This window comes from Alexandromys fortis, unplaced genomic scaffold (genome assembly GCF_014885135.2).
Source record: "Alexandromys fortis isolate MF-2015 unplaced genomic scaffold, M_Fortis_MF-2015_v1.1 scaffold_70, whole genome shotgun sequence".
NCBI classification, from domain to species: Eukaryota; Metazoa; Chordata; class Mammalia; order Rodentia; family Cricetidae; genus Alexandromys; species Alexandromys fortis.
Genome location: NW_026067955.1, coordinates 7659868 through 7686157, shown reverse-complemented (window position 1 = coordinate 7686157; position 26290 = coordinate 7659868). Strand labels below are relative to the sequence as shown.

The 26290-nt window shown below is 47.6% G+C and overlaps 1 protein-coding gene across 9 annotated transcripts in view; it reads right to left on the bottom strand.

Moving 5' to 3' along the window:
- The window catches only part of Megf11 (multiple EGF like domains 11), a 330639-nt gene that overhangs the window by 35968 nt on the left and 268381 nt on the right, over positions 1-26290 (bottom strand). For all 9 annotated transcript variants that reach the window (XR_007593522.1, XM_050151800.1, XM_050151803.1 and 6 more), the window contains exon 10: positions 20725-20899. Coding sequence is in view for 8 of the 9 variants with exons in the window: in XM_050151800.1 (XP_050007757.1) it covers positions 20725-20899 (175 nt within the window). In the remaining variant the exon portion in view is untranslated. The remainder of the gene's footprint in view (positions 1-20724; positions 20900-26290) is intronic.

Sequence of the window (26290 nt, the reverse complement as noted above, 5' to 3'; positions counted from 1 at the left end):
CAGAGGTCTCTTTGTTCCCAGCCTGGCTAGTTAACCACATCACTTGGTGTGAACTAGCCTCTCTGGGGGCCGTTTTGGGACATGGGGATACCAAGCTAAGACAACCCTAGGTGGAGTCAGGAAAGATGACTAGGCGGACAGAAGGTAACCAGAGAGACTGCTGCATGGATAGATGGCCTCCCCCAGCTGTCAGCAAGCTCACGGGATGAAAGGACGCAGAGAATTACCTGGGAGGAGTGGACATTGCATCTCTGTCAGTCATGAACCATTTGCAGTCCAAGGATGGCAGGGCTCCTAGGAGAGCTGACTGTCTTTAAGGCCAGATTCTAAAGCGGGGCTCAGCAGAGGGCCACGGATTTCTAGCACCAGACTGGAATGAGTGCCTCTGCCCCACGGGTGGCACAACGCAAGGTATTGGCTGTGATGGTAGCTCCTGGGGTGGGGAGGATCAAGATACAGGGCAGAGGCTGGCAGTGAGGACCTCTGAGTCTTGAGGGGGGCAATGAAGGCTGCCCAGGATGCAGCTTGATGTGGGCAAGACAACGCAGCAGCACTGGCTGGGATGAGAGAGTTTACCTTGCATTCATTAGGCCTGGGGTTCGATCCCCCCATAAAGTGGGTATGGTGGTACACACCTGGGATCCCAGCACTTGTGAGGCCGGAGGATCAGAAGATCAAGGTCATCCTTTAACTACATAGTGAGTTCAAGGCCAGCCTGGGTCACAGGAGAACCTGTCTCTACCTCTGTAACAGACCCCAGCCAGATCTTAGCACAACTGATGCCATGATGGAAGTGCCATTCAGGCTGTAAAACTCAGTATGAAGACAGAACCACCTGCCAAAACTAAAACAAAGGAAACCCATTAATGTCCATAGTTATGGGGATGGCTCTAAATGTATTAACCTTGCTCTTTGGCTTTGTGGTTCCGTTTCTAGCTAACTGTTCTTGTTAACTGGAGTATGTCAACCCAGATCATGGTTTTTTTGTGCTTAAAAGCTCACCCTGAGAAAGGCTCGGGGCTACACTGGGATCTCAAACATCCAGTGTAGTCGTCACCGGCCAGCTAATAAAGGCTTTCTGTTGGCTTAAACCCATGGCGGAGCAGTCTTCTCTGGTGGATATCCCACAACGTTTCAAGAAATCAAACAAAACAAAATGTGTGGAAGGGGACAGGAAAGATGGCTTAGTAGTAAACTATGCTTGCAGCTCTTCCAAAGGACCCGAGTTCTGTTCCCAGCACCCACATCGAACATCTCAAACCACCTGTAACTTGAGCTTCAAGGCATCTGATGACATCTCTGGCCTCTGCAGCACCTGCACACATGTGGCATATACTCACACAGATGCACATACACATAAATAAAAATAATTCTTTTTCAAGATATGGTTTTTCTGTGTAACCCTGACTATGCTGGCACTCACCCTGTAGACCAGGCTGGCCTTGAATTCAGAGATCTGCCTTCCTCTGCCTCCCAAGTGCTAGGATTAAAGATTTGTGCTACCACTGCCTGACAAGAAAAATAAAATTTAAAAGCCTTTAATTAAATAATAATAATAACAATAATGAGGAATGGAGATATGGCTCTGTTACTGAATATTTTGCCTAGCATGTGCAAGGCAAATTTGTTCGCTTCTGTGGAACTGTTTATGTACTTTGGAGAATCAATTTGATTGTATTCAAGGCTAGACCTTCAGTGTTTGGAACTCTGCCAAGTCATGGCCCTGGCTAAATGTACAATTGATCCAGGTGGATTGTGTGTACACACTGGCTTCTACTGTAGGCAGAACCAGACAGCCAAGGCTCTTTCCCCGTGCTTCTCGCTCAGGTCAGCAAGTCTACAAATGTTTGCTTTGGGGTCAGGATGGAGCCATGTTCTGGACTCCAGGGCACAGGATGATCTGGGGCCCAGCCTCTGCCTATGTTTTTCTATTGTCAGCCTTTAATCCTGTCCAGTGCTCCTCAGGAAACATCTCTGGTCTCATTCACTGAAGAATACTGCAAATTTGAGGCCAGCCTGATCTACAGAGCAAGCTCTTAAAGGAAGAGGGAGGGTGTGGGAAAATCAAGGGCACATGAAGAAGGATGGGAGCCTCATTCTAGAGTCTGTTTGAAGTTTCTCACCCACTGAGAGTCAAGAATTCCATCACAAGTTACAAAACTTGCTGTGAAGATTGCCTACACAGAGTGTTCCTTTTACATAGACGTTTCATAGTGTTCCCTTTACATGGGCATTGCGGTCTCCTTCACATGTGCTTGCAAAATCTTCCTTTTACGTGGACAGTTTTTTTTTTTTTTGTTTGGTTTTGGTTTTCCAAGACAGGGTTTCTCATTAGATATGGAGCCAGCCCTGGAACTCGCAAGCAGACTGGCCTCGAACTCACAGAGATCCGCCTGCCTCTGCCTCCCTAGTGCTGGGATTAAAGGTGTGTGCCACCACTGCCTGACTAACATGGGTGTTTCAGATAAGAATGTTCCATTAGTAAGAAGCCACACTGGAGGGCTGCAGCCTGACCTTTGAGTTGAGAGTTGCTCTCTCAGCTGGAAACCTGCAATGCTCCCATTGCAGATGCAGTGTGGTCACTCTGCTTCCTGTCTGCCAAGCCGGCCTCACGCTTCTGCTGTCATGCCTTCCCCGCCATGATGGACTGTATCCCATCAGGAACTAATGAATTATCCTTTGAATGAGCAGGAGAAAGAAAGCCCAGAAGAGACCCATGGTTTTGTCACCTCTACTTTTTTTGCTGACCATACAAAATTTGTTTTCTGTAATAGTGAGTTGGAAATAATCAGGCAGTTCTCTAAAGCAAACTGAAAAACACTGAAACTTTCTGACTCTCACAAGCAAGACCACCTCGTTTATGATAAAGGCATGTGTCTTAATATCCTTGTATCTAACCTAGTACAGTACCGATTCCTTCGGTCCTTTGGTGTGTGTTTTTATATTATCATCCTGCATTCCTATCCAGTGCTCTTCAGGAGAACGCTATGGTCTCATCCACTGAAGAACAAAACCCAACTAACTACCATCACCGCCAACAACAACAAATACCCCAAATTTCTTAAAACCCTATGAACAGTGCAACTTCAGAACTCACCCAAGCCACATATATGACCACAAAGATGCTTAAGGGAGACTTTCTCTTAAGAAACACATACCCAGGGAAGTCTCAGCAGGTAGAATCACTTGCCATGTGAGCCCATCTGAGTCTGATCCTGGAACTCGCATGAATGTGCCAGGAGAAAAGAGACTCCGCAAAGTTGTCCTCTGCCCTCCACACATGCGCCGTGGTACTTGTGCACCGGCATTCATGCATACACAACAACAATGATGCATAAAAATGAATCGCAGACCACTTTCCCACCCCTGGGTGTGCACTGTTCTCATAGGGCCCTGTAGCTATCCTGGCAGGAATGGTGGTATTTTAAAGAGACATCTGTGGCCTCCCTTTGGCCATCAGACTGTTTATTGATGGAATTTTGTGAATGGAAAATTGGGACTTCCCCAGGAATCTCAGCCTGGGAGAAGGAAGAGACCGAGGCTGGATGCGGCCCAGAGGGGGAAGATGTCTCCCAGGAGGAAGTCTTACACAGCTCTGACAGTGTGACTGCCTGTAGGGAAGCAGGAGCCTAGACGATGGTGGGGGCACCCCACCCCTTGACCGTGACTGCTTAGCTGTGTGCGTGTCTAGCCTTCTAACACAAACCTCATCACCCGTCTGTTTAGTTGGCCCCCTGAGGATGGGTGACAGGGACTACACACTGAACCTGACAACTTCAGTAATGGTCTTTTGTCTCGCTTCCCTTTTATGCTCAGGCTTAATCTATACTAAATCCTTTCAAAACTAAGCTCCATCCCCAGTTAACACTGACTGGCCCTGAAATCTCTGCTGGGGCCAAGAATCCCAAGCTCTCCTGAAGTGGAGGTCTCTGGGAGAACGCCTCATGTTGCTGTGGGTAACAGTACACAGCTGCCCCTGCCAACCGAGTCTCCCTGTCTGTTTACACAGGACATTTATCACTTAAGAACCATAGGACATCAAAGGATGTGCCCATGGCTTGACCCAGATGCCCTGATGCCCATGTGTGAAGTCTATCTCTTTAGTGTATAAGCACTTCCAGGAAGAAGCCCCCACCTACAGGATCTTGTCCCTGGCTCCCACAGCGGGCTGCTCACTGGTATTCCACTGGCGTCTTCATTCTGCTGTGGGAGGAGGCTGTGGACTTCCTCCTCTCCAAGGCTTGTTCATTATAGTTGCAGAATGGGCTGTTAACATCCTGAACTCGATCCAAGAGAGCTGCTGGTGTCATGGAAACCTCATTGCTGCCCCTGAAAGACCGAAGCTTCTCCTTCCGCCTGCCTCCCTGTACGAGTTAGCCGAGCAGGCCCAGATCCTGGTGCCTAATGACTTGTATGTTCTATGAAATTTGTTTCAAATGCTGCTTATTGACTTTTTCTCCCTTGCAATATCCGCTTTGTGGTTTGGCTCTGTTTGGGAAAATGAATCAACAGCCGGGCCTCTTATGCTGAATATCCCTTCTTCTCAAAATGGTCAAGAGGTTAGTGAGTGGTTTGGGCATGGAAGGAGAAAGAGGACAGAAGGGGTTTGCTCCTCCCTTATACAAAGGAGGAAATTATGAACATTCATCTCTGAGTCCCTTTAAACACACTCAGTGGGTGGGCAGCAGTATATGGGGTAGAACTGGGTTCTTTATAGGCTTATGCACCTACTTGCCTATCAGAGCTCAGCAGAGGGGCCCCAGGAAACAGCAACCAGAGAAACTGTCCTGGCCCACATGTACTTTTTGTTCTTCTTCCATTTTTCATATATGTGCACACATGCATGTATGCATGCATGTCTTTTGCATGCACGTGTATGGTGCATGCACATATATGCACATGCATGTGGAAGCCAGAGGTTGTCAGGAATCATCTCTTTATTCAGTGAGGCAGGGTCCCTCCCAAACCCTGCTAGCCGGCTTCCGCTGAGGATGCCGCTGAGGATGGAATCACAGGAGGAATGTCATGCCCACCTGGCATTTATCCACATGTACTTTTGCTGGAGGAGGTAGGATAATTACAGAAAGAAAGGCCCTGTGTAGCATGATTAATATCTAAGCAGAACTCAAAAGCAAACGGAACGCATTTTTGTTAAAGAGGTGCCAGTCAAGTCAGTCGTGCAGCAGGTGCGCATGGACTGCGGGAGCCATGGGAAGCCGTGGTACCTGTGTGGGAGCCACATGCAGGGTTGGCGGCAAGCCGCAGGGACCGAGGGAGCTATAGGAAGCTGCGGAGGGGGTGGGAGGTGGGGTGGGAAACTGTGTGGGTGCCATGCAGGGTGGCAGCAGGCTGTGGGTGCTACAAGAAACCATAGGCAGATGGGCTGGGTGGGAGAGGAAGCTAACCCTTTCTTCATGGGTATACCTGCACAAATAAAAACAGACAATGCTCCAGAATATGTCTCTAAAAAGTCAAACAGTATTTTGCTTATTATAATATAAAGCATATTACAGGTATACCAAACAATCCTACAGGTCAGGCAGTTATAGAAAGATCAGATCAAACTATGCTAAATAAACAAAAAGGGATGATAAATGCCCTCAGAAATAGATTACATACTGTTTTGTTAACCTTGAAGTTCCTTAATGCTAATGAGAAAGGAACAATAGCTACAGAGAGATATTGGGCAACAGAAAAAATTTCTGAATTAAATCAGCAGGTGTACTTCGAGGATGTGTTGAGCTCAGAATGGAAACCAGGAGATGTGCTATGTTAGGGATGGGGTTTCATTCTTGTTTCCACAGGAGAAGGGAAAGCTATGTATACCATCAAAATTAATCAAGATTAATTTGAAAAGGAGAAGCCTTTTGATAAAGAAAAACAGAGGTGACAATCCTACGAGTAATAAGAAACCTCACAAGGGTGTGGCAGGCTTCTGTTTTTGTCTTTGTAGGAAAATAGAAAATACCCATCTTTGAGAAGTCAGGAGACCTTGTACATCTAGACGGCTAAAGAAGAAAAGATAGCTATCTAGAAAGAATCACCAAACAAAGAGAAATCTGACTTATGATACCAATATTCTCTTCAGGGTAAAATTTCACTACCTGAACATATATATCTCTTTACTTTTCAATATAATGGTAGTACTGACTCACTTAGAAAGTAAATGGCTGGCTTTGGAGTTGGACTGTGGCTCTCCTTCTCTAAATCTGAGCACATTGTTAAAAAAAATTTAGAGTTTCTGTCTCATATCAGGAGAGCCAGCTGGTGGGACTAAGGTTATCAAAACTCTGCTTTCAAAAATTCTATTTCCCCCCATCCTAATTTTTCTCCATGGTACATTTCTTTGAATATATATTTATCAAAATTCAAACTTTCTATTTTAATATGAATAATGTTTAAGTTTTTCACAGTGAATAACAAATTTCCTGCAGTAAATTCTAAAGTCTCCAGGAAGAAGATGGGGCCCCACAACAACAATTCCACATGGTTCATATGATGCCATTCAGCTGATAGTACCACTTAAAGATCAGCTTTGGACTACAGACTGCTCAGGATAATTTCGAGATGGCTAGCTGAGGTGCCATCACCTAACAGACTACTCGCGCCAGGACTTGAGGCAAACCCTGCACTTTTCCATTATGTATAGATTGGACAAAAAATGATACAGCTACCTCTCCCAGGACTTGACAATTAATCCAAATTTTTCTTTTTAGGATCCCCTAAGGATGCTGTCACCCTCAGATAGCAGGAAGTAAATTTAAGAATACGATGCCCACATTCCCAAGAGGTGGGGTGGATGATTTTTGGATGTTCAATGAATTATGGATATTTGTCATTGTTTAGGGGGGTCAGTTACAAGTTATTATTAGTAATGATCAGGAAAAAAGCTAAACAAAGGAAATTAGATTCAAGGTTCTTGTTTTGAAAAGAAAAAAGAGGAATATAGATGTGATAGGATAAAAGGGTAGATTGTTGAATCTACGTTTAGAAAGCAACTACTACTTTTAAATGTTTTACATTTGATTGGACTTTCATATATTGTATACAAGTTTTGTATATTGATACAAATTTGAGATTAATATTGTTAAAACATTCTGTACATACATGTCTAATCTTGCTCAAGGTATGGTGCCTATACAGCTCATTTAACAACATAGGGCAAATGTAGAGATAAGAGCGGCGAGGCTGCGTCCCTGGCACCCGGCCGCCCGCATGGCTCTAGCTTATGCCCGAAATAATTACACGGAAACTGTATTCTTTTAAATACTGCCTGGCCCGTTATCTGTAGCCTCTTATTGGCTAGCTCTTACATATTAATCTAACCCATTTCTAATAATCTGTGTAGCCCACGAGCTGGCTTACCAGGAAAGATCTTAACCTGCGTCTGTCTGGAGTGGGAGAATCATGGCGACTCCTGACTAAGCTTCTTTCTCCCAGCATTCTCTTCTGTTTACTCCACCCACCTATGGGTTGGCCTATCAAGGGGCCTAAGCAGTTTCTTTATTAATAAGAAATCACTCCCACATCAGGCAAATTTCTAGTCTTTGAAAGTTATTATTACCAACTGCTTAGGATAATAAGGAAATGCAGATTAGTAATTAGTCACATTTTATAATCAAACTTGTAGTCACATTAGTTATGTTTTCAAGGTCAAAAAAGATATATTTTAATAGACAGGTCATCTTCAAACACTTCAAAGATCTACAGAAGATGGCATTTAAGATTTTTTTAATAACATGGACTCTTTTTTTATGACAATAGACATGCCTGCTTCTGGCAGCATCAATATACTTCAGAGAAGATGATGGACATTAAAGAATCTCCACATGGAGTTTACTTTCTTTGTGGCAAATGTAAGCCACTGGGCAAGAAAATGCCATTACCTCAACTGCTGATGTTATGTTGTTCTAATTGGGCAAGCAGGACACGAAAGAAAGTGACTGTCAAACACTGTAGAGGAACAGCCCTTCAAAATTTCCTGCTTCACAGAAAAGTCTTTTGGGTATGCTAGGCTTGTAGGCCAAAGATGGATGCTCCAATGTTGTAGAGGAACTTTGGGTAACTGTCTAAGCAGCCAACTGTTTCTGTCATTTCTCATATTTTTTGGAAGTTGCTTGCTCACACTTCCTGCTTACTCAGGTAATATTATTTCCTTCTTGGGTCTCTGAGGGAGTTGAAGACTAGATAGTTATAGTTTAGTTTTCCTTGTTTACCTGATGCAGAAAGCAAGTTATGATAGAAAGAAAATTAGGTACAAGACTTTGGTACAAGATAGGATAGATATGGAGTATTTTTTCTGAATTTGTCAAATGCAAATTGACTAGACTTTGTTGATATATTTATTGCCTGTATATGTTATATATAGTCATTGTACTTATTGTATATAATTTTCTTATATTAGCTATAGCCTTCTTTTCTATTTTAGACAAAAAGGGGAATTGTGATATTTCATTTATATTTTAATAAATAAAGCTTGCCTGAAGATCAGAGAGTAAAACAGCCCCACTGGTCAGTCTTACAAACCAAGCAGTGGTGACACACACCTTTAATCTCAGTAGCCACACTAGTTTGCCAGAGAAACTGGGCAGTAGTGTTTCATGTCTTTAATCCCAGCCCTGGAGAGGAATAGAAGATGGGAGGAGTAAGCTCTCAGACACAGTCTCATTCTGAGATTCCTGGAGGCAGGATCATCATTTCAGATTGAAGTAGAGGTAAGAGCCAGTGGCTGACTATTTTGCTTTTCTGAACTTCAGGTTGAATCCCAGTTTCTGCCTCTGGATTTTTATTAATTGTGCCCCAACCCTGGACTTTCATGGTTCAGGGTTCATGGGCAAAGCACTTGGCCTCAGCCCACCCAGGGTTGCTGAGTGCCCTGGGTTCTGCTGACCATCAGGACAGACTGAGTGTGGCTTCCATTACATTACAGTCCCTTTTGGCTCCCATGTCCTCTAATCTGCTGCTCCTTTCCTCTTGCAGAGCAAGTGCCCCTTTCCTGTGGCACTACTGCAGTGGAACTCTACATGGAATTACCATTTAGAACTCTAGTGATCTTTCACTCACTGGTAGGAACACAGGGGTGAAGGCTGAGTAGGAAACACTTGGCCCTGCTAACCTCAGCTGGAGTCTGTGGTCAGCACATGTACACTGATTTAATATATTTAGGACATTGGCAGGGTGGGGGGTTAAGTTAGTGCCTCCTGCAGTCCAGGCTGTCTTCCAGCTCTCTCTGTAGTTAAGGCTAGCCTTGAATTTCTGATCCTCCTGCCTCCAGTTTATGCTGGGGATGGAACTGAGGACTTTATGCATGCTAAGCAAGCATCTGTCAACTGAGCTATAGTCTCAGTTAGGGAATATGTTTCTAACTGCTGGTGTGTGTCAGATACTCCACTAGAGCAGGAAGTGCTCCCGTGCTGATGGCTACTGGTGCTGATGGTGCTGCTGGCTCGGGATGCCTTCAGCATCTCTGTCTCATCTCCCTGGCCCTGACTTGAGTGGAAGGGCTTTATGCAGTAGATTGTTCCCCATTATTGGCTTCATCCCTCTCCCTGCTCCCTGGCTGAGCTCTGTCCTGAGCCCATGTGCTGTGCTTGCCACCTGAGGAGCGGGGGATGCTTCTAGCCACAGAACGGCCATCCCGGCATCAATTGCAGTTCACCTGGGCCAGAATGAGGCTTCCCTGCAAGGTCGGCCTGAGTCTTCCTGTGCAAACACTGATTGTAAGTAGCCTTAACCATCTTCCAAGTTTTCATCACTAGTGGTTTATCTCAAACACTGGCATTTCAGAGCAAGGCATGTAGTTCAGTAGGTAGAGTGCTTGCTCAGCATGCATAACCCAATACCACATAAACCAAGCATGGTGGCACATACCCGTAATCCCAGCATTTGGTTGGTAGAGATGGGAGAATCAGGATTTCAAAGTTATCCTTAGCTACAAAGTAAGTTCAAGGTCAGCCTGGACTACTTGAGACCCTGTCTCAAAAAAACAACAGAGGACATTTTTAAATAGCAAAAAGACTTGTCTCTAAATGTCTGAGAAGGGCCCTATTGGATATTAGAAGATCTTTCTGGGAATGCGTGTGTGTGGACTGTGGAGGAAGCAGGGATGGGAGGAGGCTAGCAGAGGAGGGGCATGCCTGGCTATACCTCTCCCTGAAGATATTCTGAGGACTGTTTTTTGTGTGCATGTGTGTGTGCATGTGTGTGTGCATGTGTGTGTGTGCATGTGTGTGTGCATGTGCATGTGTGTGTGTGAAACTATTTATACTGCCAATAACTGTCACAGGATTAATACACATGTGCCGTGTACACTCTATGCCTCAGATAAACATATTTATTGCCGGAGCTGGGGAGAAAGCTAGGGATACGATCTAAGCCTGCTGTTTCATGTGGTAGAACTGGAAACAACCAGTATGTGGCCCATGAACTGTGTGCTCTGCAGGTGCTGAAACCATGCAGTAAGCTGTTATATGCATGTCAGGTATCTGGGCTTGACCTATAGGGACCTGGTTATGATTTAAAGCCACAGGCACAGAGAGGTGCCGGTCTGTAAGGAAGCTGGGGTACAGGTCTGGGCACCAAGCCCAGGGAGGCTGGGATGGAGGAAGACACTTTCGAGCCTGGCAGGACCTATCCAAGCTGTTTGTCTATCTAACTGCAGAGGGTGATGGGTACACCAGGGACAAGGGCCAGGGGACAAGCATGGAAGGCCTTGAGGGGGCTGTGCATCCTGGCAGTGGCTGTGCCTCAGTCCCAGCCCCAGTGTGCCTCATTTGCCCATTGTCTGGTGTCTGCTCCCAGAGTCATCCTGCTTGTGTCCCTATGACACCCGGCCTAGAATGCTCTTCCACCACCCGTGTGGATACAAGGAAAGGGCCAAGTTTCCCCGCACTGCCTCAAGTTTGCAGAGTACCTGCCTCCTCACCTACCACCCCACAGTCATGAGCAGGGGGGGCTCAAAGAGGACCCTGCCTCAGCATCCTGCAGAGAGGGGCACACTCTGCTCTGTCCAGTCACAGACAGTGGAGGCAAGGGGCCCAGCCTCAACCGAGTGCCTATGCATGTGGCACTTATCCAGCACCAACTGAATTCTGGGGCTACACTACCATCACCTACTTCTATGCAGGAGTGAGGTCGAGGCCAGCTCCATGCTGCCATTCCCTGCCCTCGGCTGCAGTTGCTCCTTTTTGTCTGGTGCATTAAGTTCGGGTCCCACCCAGGTCTTAGGACTCAGACATTTGAGCTCACACTGTCTCTCACTGTCTTCCCACACCCCTGCTCAGGGCATGATGGTCTGAGAGCCCCCAGATACCTTCCCTGAGCTGGGTTCAAGAAATTACGTCCTCCTCCTTAGAATTTTGTTTTATAAAACAGGGCCTCACTTTGTATTCCAGGCTGGCCTTGAACCTTCTGCCTCAGTCTCTTGAGTGCTTGGATTACAGTGTCCTCCCCACCCCAACAAGGTTGTTCTGCCCTCTGTTTTCTTGTTTATTCATCACCTTTTTCTGCACATCTCTCGTTTTCCAGGCATAACTGAATCTCTGGCAGGAACCCCATCCCCTCCTTACAAATAGGATTACTAGAGATTACCGCTAGGGAGAAAAGGCTGGGGCAGGGCTGCAGTGTGGGGTCGGGGCTGGGGATGGGGTTCACAGTCTCTGCTGTTCTTCTGTGTCACATGCTACAGGCCTGCTGGGGTTCAGGTTGTAGCCTGTGCACCCTCCTCATTCCCTGGTGCACCCCTGTCCCTCTGAGAGGTATGCCAGCCGCAGGGGACCAGGGTCAGGCTTGTAGAAGATAAAGAAAGGTAAGACGCAGAAGAATGAAGTGACTTGAGCCATGTCTAATAGTGAGCAGGTACAGAAGCAGGACTGGAGCCCGGCTAGACTCCTGGCTGGTCCAGTCCTCGGCACTGACTGGACGGAGCCAGGGTGAGGGGTTTGAGCCCAGGGTCCTAGCTGCTCACCCTCCATGTACTCACGGTCACATGGTCTTGGGCAGGTGCACCCTGCAAGTCAGTTTTCTCATCTGAGAGATGCAGTGGCACCCGACTTACCTCCCCAGGAAGCCACCTGGCTCCGACTGAGACATCGCGTTGTCACTTGTCCTTTCTATTAACGGCTTGGGAAGGTTTCTAGCCAATTAGAACTCTCCATCACAGCCCTCTCTTCTCCAGGCAGTGTGGACTCAAGGTTAAAACAGTTCTGGGTTCAAACAGTGTCAAGTTCAGCTACCATGTACGGGGGAAGGTCACTTTGCTTCCCTGAACATCAGTCTCTTCTGCAAGGCAGGGGGTCCTCACAGCCCCCATCTGAAGGTTACTGTGTAGAGCGAGAGGAACACAGCTGGGCTGGGCTGGGCTCAGCACTCACAATGCGCATGCATGCACACCACACACCCACCCACACACCCACACACCCACCCCCACCCCCGCCCCCCACACACCCCAGCCATGCATTTCAGACTACCCAGCGAGGTTCTGAACAACCTCGAGAATCCGAGGCTCAGACCCAGGTCTTGGATCCTGGCCAGCAAGAGTTTCATCCATACAAGTGACTTGGGCAAAAAGGAATCTGGGTACGATGGAAGCATGAGTGCCTGGCACCTACCCTGACACCTCTAGCTGCCCACAGAGCTGGCACCAGGCCACCGCCCAAGTAATGAGGGCATGAAGAAGGACAGTGGGAACGCCACAGGAAAAGGGTGGTGTGGAAGAATAAGAGAAGACTCAGCAGTTTTCCCTAATGAAGCCGCAAACCACAGAGTCCCAGAGGGGGAAGCTAGCCTGAGCCTCAGTGACACAAAGCCAATTCTCTCTCCTTTGCTCTGTGGATTAATTGCCAACATGATTTAACTTCCTCGTACACACCGCCCCCGTGTCTTCGCCACTATCCCTTCTGCCCAGGGGAAAACAAGCTCATGACAGGCAGGTGAAAGAGAGGGGAGCACTAGCTGGAGTTCTCACCTCTGCCCGACCCCAGCGCTGCCATGTTTTGCAATGTAACCACAGGCAAGTCACTCTCTGACCTGGGTTTCTTGCCCCACAGAATGGAGGTGGGGTAACCACAGAAGTGCAGTGTGTCCTTCTGGCTCTGCTCTTGCGAGAGAATTCCCAGCTCCCCACGACAAGCTCTGGGCTGCCAACTCCATCTGTGTCCTTGTGCATGCATGGCTGTCATTCTCAACCCATTGTACAGAGAGGAATCTGGGCTCCAAGGCGGTAGATGCTGAAGGAAAGACAAGAGATTCCAGCCCAGACCCATCTGATCGCAAGTCCTTGCCCATGTTCAGGCCCTATGACTTAAACCCTACATAGTTCCATGATGCATTTCATCAAGCATTTGTTGGACATCTACTGCATGTCAGTTTTTTTCTAAGCACTGCATACATTTATTCTGCTCAATCCTAAGAATCACGTTAGAACAGAATACCAGTGTCCTCTGCATTACAGATGAATTGTTACTATTTATAGCCCAGCCTGACTTTGAACTTTCTATGTGGTTGAGATGACTGTGAACTCCTGATCCTTCTGCCTTCACCTTCTAAGTGCGGGGATTACAAGCATGTATTAACATTCCAGGCTTATGTGGTGCTAAAAATCGAACCCATGGCTCTGTGCATGGTTGGTAGGTATCTACCAACTGAGCTAGGTGCTCAGCCCCATCTCATAGATGAAAAACTAAATTAAAAAAAAAAGCCAGAAAATGGCACAAAGATGCTTGCCATGAAAGCCTGTGACCTGGAGCCTGGAGTGAAAGGAAAGAACCACCTCGTGAAAGTTATCCTCCACACACAGTGACATACATATGTCTCCCTAGGAATAATGATAAATAAAAATAGAAAAATCAAAGCCATGAGATACTCAGGTAACTCTACCAAGGCCACATAGCAGAGCAACAGTCCTAGAATTTGAGAATTGCAGTACGTGTGTGTGTTTGTATTTGTAGTAATACTAAAAGCTTTATACAGTCTTGCTCACACAGCCACAGCAGCCAGGGTGATGCATGCCTAGTACTACATAGGAAAAGTCTTTTATGACAATAACTGAGACAGTAGTCGTGATGGGGGTGGGGCAGGGAATGAGATGCTGCTTTTCTGCTCTTAGAATTAGAGTTGATGGAGTCTGATGAGCAATAAAACAATTAATTAAACAGGAAATGCACAGGTGTGCTTTGTGTGTCACCCAGCTGTCACCTCCATCCTGCACTCTCTGCTGGCCACACCTGCCCTCACTCTGAAGTTCCAACTCCATAGCCACACGCATTGAGGAAAGCTGCGGGGAGGAACATCTCTAAAGGACGCCTAGAAACCTTGTGTGGAGAGAAATTCAATTGCTGCCCCACTGATCCGGTGTTTGTAACTCTCGCCCCCTCCTGCCTTCACTAGCCCAAGCAGCTGAGCTTTGCATATGACCTATGGACAGAGCAGAGAACGCTGAGAAAAATGCGGGAAGGAGTTGGTTCATTTGGGTGATGGAGTGCCCGCTCCCCTCGCCGGCATGCAGGGCTCAATAATGGCAGACAAGGCTTCAAAAAATTGCAGCGTGAATAGATGAGCCCTTTAAGGTAATAGAAAATGCTGTCATCCTAGGGAGAAATATGGGCCCTGAGTCCTACGGGAGGGGACACTGGGCCCTTCTGCCCTGTCTGCTGAGCTCTCTCTCCCCATTATAACCAGAACTAAAAGAAGGCATCAGGCTGAGGAATAGCCAGAAAGACCCCTTATCTCCTGGCCCCTGAAGGCTCCACGCAGGGAGGAGGCTGTCGGAAGGGACTGGGAAATCAAGTCATTGCAGCTTGGCTGCGACCTTCCAGCCTGCTCCCTGCAGGCACTGTCGAGACAGCAATTAGTTCTAGACCCAAGTGTGCAGGAGGCTCCATCAGTAACTTAATAAAAGAGAGGTGTGGCGGGTAGCAGAGACATGCTCAGGACTGAGAAATTAGACGTTTCCTCTGTGCTGAGAAAGCCTATTGTCCTTTCTGGAGACATAGCTGCCCTACAGCTTCCACCCTGGAGGAAGCTGCAGTTGAGGGTTCCCTTCTTCTCATCCCATCTGCATCTGCATTCCAGACAGGCTCCCAGGCCTCTTCAAGTGGGCACCAGCAGCATCAATTGGCATCAGTGGCATCAACCTTTTGAGCATGGCCATCATGGCTGACACTTGTTGAAAGATGACTAATACAAGCTTTGCATGCACCAGATTAGCTTGATCAGCATACGAATCCTAGGGATTTATGACCGCTTCCTTTTCACATATCATAAAGGACAGGCAGAGAGAGATGGTATCCTGTCTGAGGTCACATAGCTATAAAAAGGAGCGACGCCGGTATCTGAAGGCAGAGTGTCTGGTTCCAAGTCTCTGTCACCTCTACACTGTGTAAGGTGAGTTGTCTAAAGTACACCTTTGCTCCGGGAGCTCAGAGGTGGTGCTGAAGGGCAGCTTCTTCAGTTACTGCTTTAACCCCGAGAGAGGGGTTTGGCTAGATGGTTCAGCAGTGAGGATAGAAGGATGATTGCCACCACATCTGATGATCTGAGCTCAGTACTTAGAACCCACATGGTAGAAGGACAGAACGGACTCGTGCAAGTTCTTTATGCATGCAACCCACAAAATAAATAAATAAATGTAACAATAACAAACAAACCTCAGTTAGGCTCATGGAAGGTGGCAAAGATTCAAGTCCCAACCTCACCAGCAAGTGGCCCGAATCTCCCTTCCTACAGATGTCAGTCTGGAAACATCTACATTAGTGGTACTGCTATAATCCCAAGGGTTTCATTCATTAAGGACTTCACCAAGCAAGCTGTTGATGTGGCAGGCAGAGTGGGTGGTGTTTCGGCGGTATAAGGCTAGGGGAGACTGGCCCTTGTTCTCAGGGAGGCAGACTGAATGGGAGCCATGGGCTCTGAACACAGAAGGGGTGTTGACTGTGAATCCCACAGAAAGGCATCTCTAGGGAAAGTTTTGTGACGATGTCTGGAAAGCTGGACAGGATGCTCACAGATGCAATGAAGATAAGGGGTGCAGCAAGGACGAAAGAAAAGAGACAGGTTTGGGGCAAAGAGGGTCACGTGTGGTCACACAGCAAATGAACTGGGACTGGAGAGTGACAGAAGCAGAGATGAACATTTCCTTTGGTGGCAATGAGGAATCACAAAGAAGGGTAAAAAAAAATGTATCCAGCCTGCAGGAGTGTGAATGGTTCCTCGTGGCCTGCCCCCTCATGTACAATTGAGCTATTTCTCTAGCCAGAGTACTGGGAAAGAAAGGGTCCCCCTTCCTGTCAGAGACACTGCCAGGACAGGGCTACGGGTACTCCAGGACTTTAACATGGCATTCTCCCTACTGCCCTGCCCCTCCTTCAGGCTGGAGTAGTCTTAATCTGGTAGAGTAGCCAGCAGAGGTGAATGATACTGTCCAAGGTGCTGAAATCCTGCTCGACCCCCATCTGAAGCACTCCTGATGTCCCAGAGCTTCCTTTGGGCTGAGAATTTCATTCCTATTTTTCCAAAGGAGAAACAGACCCTAAAACATGAGCAGAACCCAAAGTATAACTGTGTCCTTGCCCTTCTAGCCCAGTAATTATTTTCCTGCATCAGGAAGGACTCATGCCCCTCACCAATGGAGGCCCTGGGTGATCTTTTTATCAAGGCTAAGCTAACATGGAAAGTGACCCTCTTTTCTTCTACTCATGGTCTCACCTCTGTCTCTTCCCATGATGACAGTGACATTTCACAGGACCTCCTGAGGGACAAGTCAGAATGGCCCACAGGTGCTGGTATAGACCAGCATAGGCTAGCAATGTATATGCTCATGAATCTGTCTCTCCTGGGATGCCTGGATGCAGCTCACTTTGATACTCTCTGGGCATCGCACGTGTGTTGGACCTGACAAACCACATCTACTCTCTACCCTCATTGCTTGGCGTCTGAGCAGGTACCTATTGTGCTTTAGACACTGATCTGCAAACTCACATATGGGAAGCACCCTACTCTCACCACAAAGCCCCTTATCACAGATGAGGACAGTCAGGCTTAAGCAGGATTTAGGACTTGTCATAGGCAAAGGCGGTAGTAAAAAGCTGGGATTTGAACTCTGGTCTGTGTTGTTGTGGAGTGTCTCGTCCATCAACACTCATTACCATTCAAGCATGGAGTGGCTCCTGCCACTTCTGGCTTTCTAATCCTGGCCAAGTTTCTTTCCCTGCCTAAATTTCAGCTCATTTGCAAGCCGAGGAAAGTGGCAATATATGTCTGTAGGGCTCTCATGAGACATAAACCAGATGATGCATGCAGCAAGAACACAATGAGTGCTCTCCACTAGACTGAGTATCATTACGATCGGACAAGGTCCTTGATGGCTGGATGGGTGTCTGATGAGTCTTACCACACCCCGAGTCCTTGGCATCATAAACATCAAAGTCTTAGGATTGAAGGGACAATCATCAGGAGTCATCAGCATCAGCCCATGTCTATTCCTGCCCTGTGTCCCCGTGGCCTCATGGAGTGGAGTCAAGTCCCTGAGCTCCCAAGGGCAGTTCTATCCTAACTCATCAATGCCATTCACGTTTACCTGCAGCCCATCCCAGCCCTCACAGGGGCAATGTTCATAAAGTTGCCCTCACATCCTTCTCAAGGGCCCTTGGAGAGGATCTGGGGGTGTAGCTCAGTAGGTAGAGCGCTTGTCTAGCATGCACTCACTACCCTGCTGCTACTCAATCACAGCAGCAGGTAAGGCTGATAGACTCCTCCCATCCTACATGGGTAGGGAAACTGAGGTCCAGCAAGGTAAAGTAGCATAGCCAATGTTGCCAAGTTTAGGCTAAATCTCCAACACCCAGAAATGAGCTTTTAAAATAGCTCTTTATTAATTCCTTGTGCCATGAAATCTTTCAGCACATGGGCAGGTATGTAGTCACAAATCAACGAACACAAAGGCACCGCTAATTATTACTGACTGTGGGATGCTCTGGGGGAGACTGGGCTTAGTCTACTCTGCTGATTGATGGCCCCATCCCCCATATTACCAAGCGGGCTAATTGCAGGAAGTCACATCATTCAGAAACTGGGGCAAGGCAGGAGTAATGGCTTCGCCCCCCTGGAGCCTGAGGCTCCTGGGAATGAATCAGGCCATTGAGAACAACGAATGCTTTGTAATCACCTCCAGCAGCCCCTGTCCAGCACCACAGGCCCCGGGAAAGCCTCTTCAGGTACATAATGAGGCTGAGCAGGAGTGGGAATTCATGGGGTCTCACCAGGACAGTCTGTCCTGTGCGCCAGTTTAGAACGCCAGGTAGTCAGGGCCCAATGTTGAGAGGATGCTGATAATCTGATCACCAAACCCCGCAAAGTTCAAAGACAGGAAGTCATTTCTGTTCTAGATGGGAGGCAGCAGCCTAGCTTCCAGTGGATCCCTGGCTGGGGGCAGCAAGCACAAGAACAGACAAATGCTCCCTTCCCCAACCCTCCTGGAACCTCCATTTTCTTTTCTGAGCAGCAGTGCAGACAACAGGAGACAGCAGGGAAACCGAGGAGGGAGAGTATGAGCAGGGCCATGACAAGGGACATTACCAGACAATGACGACTTTCAACCAGTCCCTAATTGGGTGTGCCAATGCATTCATGAAGTTTGCCTAGTAAACCATCTCAGAAATCAGCCCCTCAGGACTGGGGACTCAGCTCAGCTGGCAGAGTGCTTGCCTAGCACACGTGAAACCCTGAGTTTAACCCCCAGCACTACATAAAATGGTGATGTGTACCTGTAGTTCCAGCACTCAGTGGATGGAGATAGAAAGATCAGGAGTTCAAGGTCAGTTTCAGCAACATAGTTTAAGTCCAGCCTCGGCTACATAAGGTTCTATCTAAAAACAAAATCAGTGGGTTCTTCCTCCCTGTCTGTTCACATTTGTATAGGAAGGACCTGGAACCTGAGAGAAGTCATTCCAAAGTCATAGACCTTCCTTAGCAGTCAGGGGCTAGGAGAGGGACAGAATGTCCCTCCAGCAGCCTACTGCAAAGTTCAAGGTTATCCCTGCTATCTAGCAAGTCAGAAAACCTGCAATACATAAGACTATCTTAAAAACAAATAACTTTAGGAAGGAAGAAAGGAAAGAAGGAAGGAAGGAAGGAAGGGAGGAAGGAAGAAAGAAAGAAAGAAAGAAAGGAAGAAAAGAAAGAAAGAAGAAAACCTTGCTATGCACCTGCTCTCTCCACTGTGAGGACCACTGGTCAGCAGCACCCACAGCCCGTGGGAACTCATCAGATATATAAAGAAGCCTCAGCCACATCACAGACATGCTGAATCTGACCTGTAATTTACCAAGGCTCCAGGAATCCCTTCTTCGTGCCTGTAAGCAACCTTGTAAGGTGAGAATCCCTTTACAGAGGATAAACAGAACCCAAGAGAGTGGGTCCAAGGTCACATGATTGGTAGGTAGGGCAGCCAGGATGTGTGTGACCTGGGCACAGGCTCCAACTCCACAAACACTTCTCAAAGCACAATGGGTCATTGTCCCTAGGGACGCCTAAGTACGGGGGTCTTCAGACCAGCTGAGCATATCCCATTCCCAATGTCAACTTCCCCCCAAATCAAACCTTGTAAAGACCAGCATGATTGATGAGGAAATACAAACAGTGAACAAACACGTAGGGAAATGTTCGCTCTACCTAGTAATCAGACATGCAAATGAGAGCAACATTTAGGAACCATTCTCTACCTATATAATTAGCAAGACTGGAAAAAAAAAGCATGCAAAAACTGTTCTGAACAAGGCGCATGCATATACAACCCGCGACGGCATAGATTTATATAACCCTTTGGGAAAGTGATCTGGCAACATCCATCAAGAGCCATGAATATATTGTGCCCGCTGACCTGGGAATTCACCCGAAGGAAATAATTCAACGGGAGAGCGGGGTAGGGAGCTGAATGTAAGAAGATGCTCACTGCAACACTGGCTGTGAACATAGGACAATCCTAATATTCTGCAGGAAGGGAAGGGCTGGGGGAAACGGGCATCTATCAGTTCCTGCTCTGAGGCAGCCATCTGAAATGAAAATTAAGAGGTCCGAGCAGTAATATAGAAATGTGAATAAAAGAAAGAATGGGGGTGCGGCTGGAGCTTAGCAGCAGTGAGTGCACTTGCCTCCCGTGGGGGGGGGGCCTGTAGGTTCAATCCTCAGGACATCCCCTCCCCCCTATACACACAACACCCCCAACCCATACACAGAATTAACCTTGCCCAGCTTGAGAGTGCATGCCTGTTATCCCAGCATGCCGAAAGCAGAGGTGGGTAGATCTCTGTGATTTTGAGGCCAGTTCAGTCTACACAGTGAGTTCTAGGCCAATTGGGGCTATATAGCGAGGCCTTGTTTCAGAATCAATAAATAAGTAGAAAGGAGAATACAAAGCTGCTATGTGAGCTGGGGTGATGATGCTGTGAAAATATTGTCTGCACAGGAGGACTGGGCAGAGCTGAAGACAGAGGAAGACATTTGCAGAATCGAGAACATGGACAGACAAACGCCTTCTCCTATTACCGTTGTAGTTACAAGCCTTGGAGAGCAGCTCCAAGGGCTCTTGGACACAGACGCTGCGTCTGAAGGTGACACAGACACAGCCCTAGACCTTAATCCTAGGTAGAGGGTCACATTCCAGATTGCCAAAAGTATGGGAGCTGGCCCACTAGGGACCAGGGAGGCTATGAGAGGCCCCTTCTGACTCACCATGAAGCCTGGGGCACAAGTGCAGCCCCCAGTGATGCTGTGGCAGTCAGCGCCATTCTGGCAGGTGCAGGGCAGCTGGCAACCGTTGCCATAGTAGCCGGCAGGGCAGGATTCGTTGCAGAAGTGGCCTGACCAGCCAGGTTGGCAGGTACAAGCTCCAGTGACTGGATGGCAGCTGAGCAGGGGAAAGAAGGGAGACGAGGGCATCGCGTTCAGGGTTGTGTGCATTCAGGCAACTCTGCCCCCTCCTCTGCCTTCCCATGGTAGTGAGAGCCACAGACCCCTGTGATTAAGCTAGTCATGTCTTGCTGTTTATGAGAAGAAGCCATGGCCATACATGGTCTTGTTAGTTCCCAGAAATGAAGACTCATAATTAAGTAACTTGCCTAAGTCATTCAGCAAGGAGGTACATGGCCAGAATTAGAACCCAGGCCTTCTGATTCCCAAAATGCACTTTCTTTTTTTTCTCTTGAGACAGGGACTCGTGGAGCCCAGGCTACCTTTGAACTCCCTATGTAACCAAGGGTGACACTGAATATCTGGTACGCCTGCCTCCACCTCCCAAGGGCTAAGAAGACACATATGGATCACCATGCCGTTTATGCAATGCTGGGATCAAACCCAGGCCTCCTGCACACCAGGCAAGGACTCTGCCAACTGAGCTACCCACTCTCAATGTATATTCTTTATAAAACTAACCAGCCCAAAGCATAGGGCAGGGCTATACTCCCTTGACTGAGAGACTCTGAAGTTCAGAGTTCTCATCACTCACCTCTCACCCACAGCAGATTCCTAAGGTAGGATCACATCAGAGGGCACCCACGACACCAGTGGCTCTCCATAGCGTGGGCATCGATAGAATTAAAACAAGCCCTCAGGGTAGGGTGACTCCTCCCTGACAATGTCTGTCCCTGAGGGAACCGTACTTGGGCCTCCTGAGGTTCTGTAACAGAGCAAGCCTTCTCCCTCTTTTATCTGTCAAGGCTACAGAAAGAACCATTGGCTGGCAGCCAGAGTAGTAGCCAGAACTTTGACTGACAGGGGTCTGGTTGGTAGCCAATATCCATTCCTGATCAGGAGCCCCAAATGTAGTAATAGTGTGCCCTGCTGAGTACTGACGCATGACACCATCCGCTGAGTCCACAGGCTGAGCCCTTTCCCTGGGACGATCTCAGCAGACACTAAGGTGGGCACTCCTGGGAGGCCTGGGCTCTCTGATGATGGGCTCCTGTGACTCCTTTGCTCCCTCACTTTCTCAGAATCCCGCTTCCTTTGCGCTCTCACATGTGTCAGGCCTAGCAGCCCTTCCCAGCGCTCATCTACCTCCCCACTCCCCGACCCCTTTGAAGTTTCTCTCTTGCATGGTTCTAGAAACCAGCCCAGGGCTTGCTCCCCGCAGTCTAGGCAAGCACCTCCTTCACCACATGGGCGCACGGATCTCTCACACTTGGCATTTGCTTCTCGGCCAGCCTGGACTAGCACAGCGGAGGTAGTGGAAAAACAAGCTGCTCTGCTCCTGGGTCGCCTCCTCCCTGCCCTGGAATCCAGCTCAGGTCTGATCTGGGAAGGCCTGCAGCAGTGCTAGGCTTGGTTCCTTTAAGTTCCACAAGGACAGGGGCTGGGAGTCCCCGGGTTGGTGCTGGCTCCCAGATCCAGGTCCTATCATTGTCCAGTTTACGCACCTAGGAATGCACACTGCTTTCTCCATATTTAGCTATTTTTTTTTAAGCCCAGGTCCTCATATAGCCTTACACTTCCTCTATAGCTGAGGATGATCCTGAGATTTAGTTTTTGCATTATTTATTTATTTTTTGTGTAAGTGTAAGGGCACACGGATGCCACGGCTCGTGTGTGAAAGTCAGGGAACAACTTGTGGGAGTCAACTCTCTCCTACCATGTAGGTCCCAGGCCTAACACTCAGTCCACCAAGCTTGATGGCAAAGCAACTTTCCTGGTTAACCTCGCTCACCAGCTCCCGACCCTGAACTTCTTCCTCTCCAGTGCTAGGGTACCACTGGGTAGCATTACCACACCTGGTTTTATGCGGTGCTGGAATTCCAACCCAAGGCTTCGCGTCTGCTAGGAAAGCACTCTGTTAGCTGAGCGACAGCCCTGGCCCTGTGTAGAATTATTTTCTGCGTCTGTTGACTTGTTTGTTTTCTGTCTATCCATTAGGCTTCGGCTCCCTGGGGAAGAGTCCTTGTCAGTCTTGTCACCTCTCAGGGCTCAGTGGGGTTCCTGGCCCAGGGGAAGTGCTGACCTCATGGCATGCTTAAATGAACGAATTAATGAAGAGACTAACTGTGAGCAGCCAGCCGGCCTTTCTTCTAGGGGGCCCTAGTGTTCTTGTAGAAAATGAGGGGGTGGACCAGAGCAGACGGTTCTGGCATAATAAGTACCAGCCGCTAATAATCACTTCAGAAAATGTTTAGTCTCATTAATCATCCAGTCAAAACAACAATTGGATATTACCTTCTCTCTATCAAAACACGGACGAGCTTTTCAAATGCTGGCAAAGGTCTCCAAACAATCTGAGGTTATGTATCAGGAGACCTAAATATATGCAGAAGCCTCGGCCTTGTAATTCCATTTCTAAGAATCTATCCTAAGGAAACAATCATGGTTGCGGAGGAAGATTTATGCACAGAGATGTTCCCTGAAGCATTATTTATAACTGCAGAAAATGGAAGCAATTTGAATAATAATAAATAATATGTGACCAGGCTATGGAAGCACCAGGCACCTCACACACATACTTCTTATCTTCCACAAACCTGTGAGGTAGGAATGGGAGCCTCCATGTTGCAGGTGGTACCCAGAGGTTCGGGACCTGCCCAAGGTCACGCAGACAAGTGGGTGAATGATGGAGCTGGGATTTGAACCAAGGTCTGGCCATGTTTATCCTGTGCTTTATGTCTCCTCTGACAAGAAGGTGCTAGTTAAGTGCGTTAAGACTGTTCGTAAGAAGGAATGTTAGATGCCAGGCGTTGTGGCACACACCTTTATTCCCAGCACTTGGGAGGCAAAGACAGGCAGACCTCTGTGGGTTCAAGCCCAGCCCAGTCTACATAGTGAGTTCCAGGCCAACCAGGGCTACACACACACACACACACACACACACACACACACACACCCCTCTCCAAAAGAACAAACAAATAAACAAAACAAAGGAGGAGGAGTGTTGGAGTGTTATCTAGGTTTTCATTGTTTCTCCAAATAGCTAATGGTTTAAGATTAAACAAAATATGCAAATTATATACAAAGTCATAATTTTAGGCCTAAGGATATAATTCAGTGCCTGCCAAGTATATCTGAGGCTTTAGGTTCAATTCAGTACCACTGCCCCCTACCACACACACAAAAACAAAGCAAACAACCCCAAAACAAAACTCCACAACAGGGGCTGGAGAGATGGCTTAGTGATTAAGAGAACTGGCTTCACTTCCAGAGGAGCCGGATTCAAGTCCCAGCATCCAAATGTCTGTAATTCCAGTTCCAGGGAATCCGACACCTTCACACAGACACATACATGCAGACAAAACACCAATGCACATAAAGTAAATAAATAGATCTTAAAATGAAACCTATAACAAACAAAACATGAGCCACAGAAATATATCCTCAAGCTAAAACAAAACAAGTCCCCCCATACTAAAGTCATGATCTGAAATATGAAAACCACAGTTGTACTGGGATCTGAACTCAGATCCTCTACAAGGGCAGTATTTGCTTTAACTGCTGAGCCGTCTCTCAAACCCCATTTCTTTCCTCCTCACACCCCATAGTCTTTTTCTTTTCTTCTTCTTTTTTAACTTGGACACAGGATTCATGTAGCCAAGGCTAGCCTTTAACTTGCTATGAAGCTGAAATTGGTCTTTTATTCCTCCTGCCTCCACCTCTGAAGGACAGAGATTCCAGGTGGTACACCTAGTTTATTGGGTGCTAGGGATGGAGTCCCGGGCTTGGTGTGCACTGGGCGTGGCGGCTTGAATGAGAATGGTCCCCATAGGTTCATACACCTGAATGCACGGTCCCCAGTTGTAGAACTGTTCTGAAAGGATTAGGAGGTGTGGTCTTGTTGGAGAAGGTGTGCCACTGAGAGTGGGCTGTGAGCTTTCAAAAGCTCATGCCAGGCCCACACTTGCTCTCTCTCTACCTGCTGCCTGTGAGTCGGGATGTAAGCTCTCACAGCCACTGTTCCAGCACCATGCCTGCCTGCCTGCCTGCCTGCCACCATGATGATCATGAACTGACCCTCTGAAACTGTAAGCAAACTCCATTAAATGCCTTCTGTTACAGTTGCCTTGGTCCTGGGGTCTCTTTACAGCAACAGGGCAGTAACGAAGACTCCAGGCAAACACTCCACCAGCTCCACTACATCCCCAGCCCTACAGTTCTATTTCTAGAACCAGGACATTTGCTTAATTGGATGATCTGTTGTAATTCTCTAAAAGTCCCTCTGAGAAGATGCTGAGGAGTGACAGCGGACGATTTGGCTTTTTATTTTTATTTTTTTTTTTTTTTTATTTTTGAGACTCTGAAGCCCAGACTTTGGACTCATGACAATCTTCTGCCTGCATGTCCCCCTGCCAAGGCCTCCCTACCCCTGGGTCACATGGCTGTTCAGGCAGTGCTAGGGGAGGCTTGGACCCAAGTCCATATCACTGATGCTTAGGCTGCCTCCTCTGTCAGGTTTCCCTGATTTTCTTCCTTTTCCCCAGACACAGATTAATCACCAGCTAACAGGAGCCGAAAACCACACAATGCGTGCAGCAGCTTCACAGAGTGGGCTTTTCTGCCGTTCTTTTGCTCTGATGAGATTTCTATCTCTGTGGCATCTGCTGGCTAAATCAAATCTTTCAAAGGTAATCTGCCATCATGGCTGCTGGAATTCATCTATGACAATCCAATTTTGGAGAGAACATTTAAGAGGCCTGACACCCAGACACTGTCCTCAAGGTGAATGCTCTATGGAGCAAGGTGGTCTCTTTTGTGTTTTCACAGAGCCCATAGAGGAAACAAAGCTCCCCAGCCCTGCTCCTTCCCAGGGCAACCCAAAAGCTCTCTGTGAAAGCTAGCCAGAGGGAAGGGGCAGGGAGAAGCTGTATATGGCTGGGGTTAGAGTCCTGTCTCTTCTCAGAAGGATTCTGGAGACTGGAAGCCACCATTTATTCCCAGTTCTGCACAAGTTCAGGAAGAAATGAGGCCTTTGGTGACTTCACCTCTGTTTTACTTCTAAAGACCTCAAGAGAAGTTGTCCCTGTGATGACCCAGAGTGATATGAGACTGGAGACGGACACAGAGAGGAGAGGGGGTATACAACAGGGTTATTTTCTTAGGCAGGTAGTAAAGAACCAGCCTGCCTCCATCTTAGACTTAAAAGGCCATCTCATAGTAAAGATGAACTAGGTTCATTCCTGTTATGATTAAACCTGTTTTCCAAGGACTGGGCTATGCGCCCCCTGTCACCTGAACTACAAGTGGTCTGTACTGCACATTCGAGGAATGGCAATCATGTCTTTGTTTCAAAAGGTGATTTATAACCATCCTGCAACCCTAGCTTTGT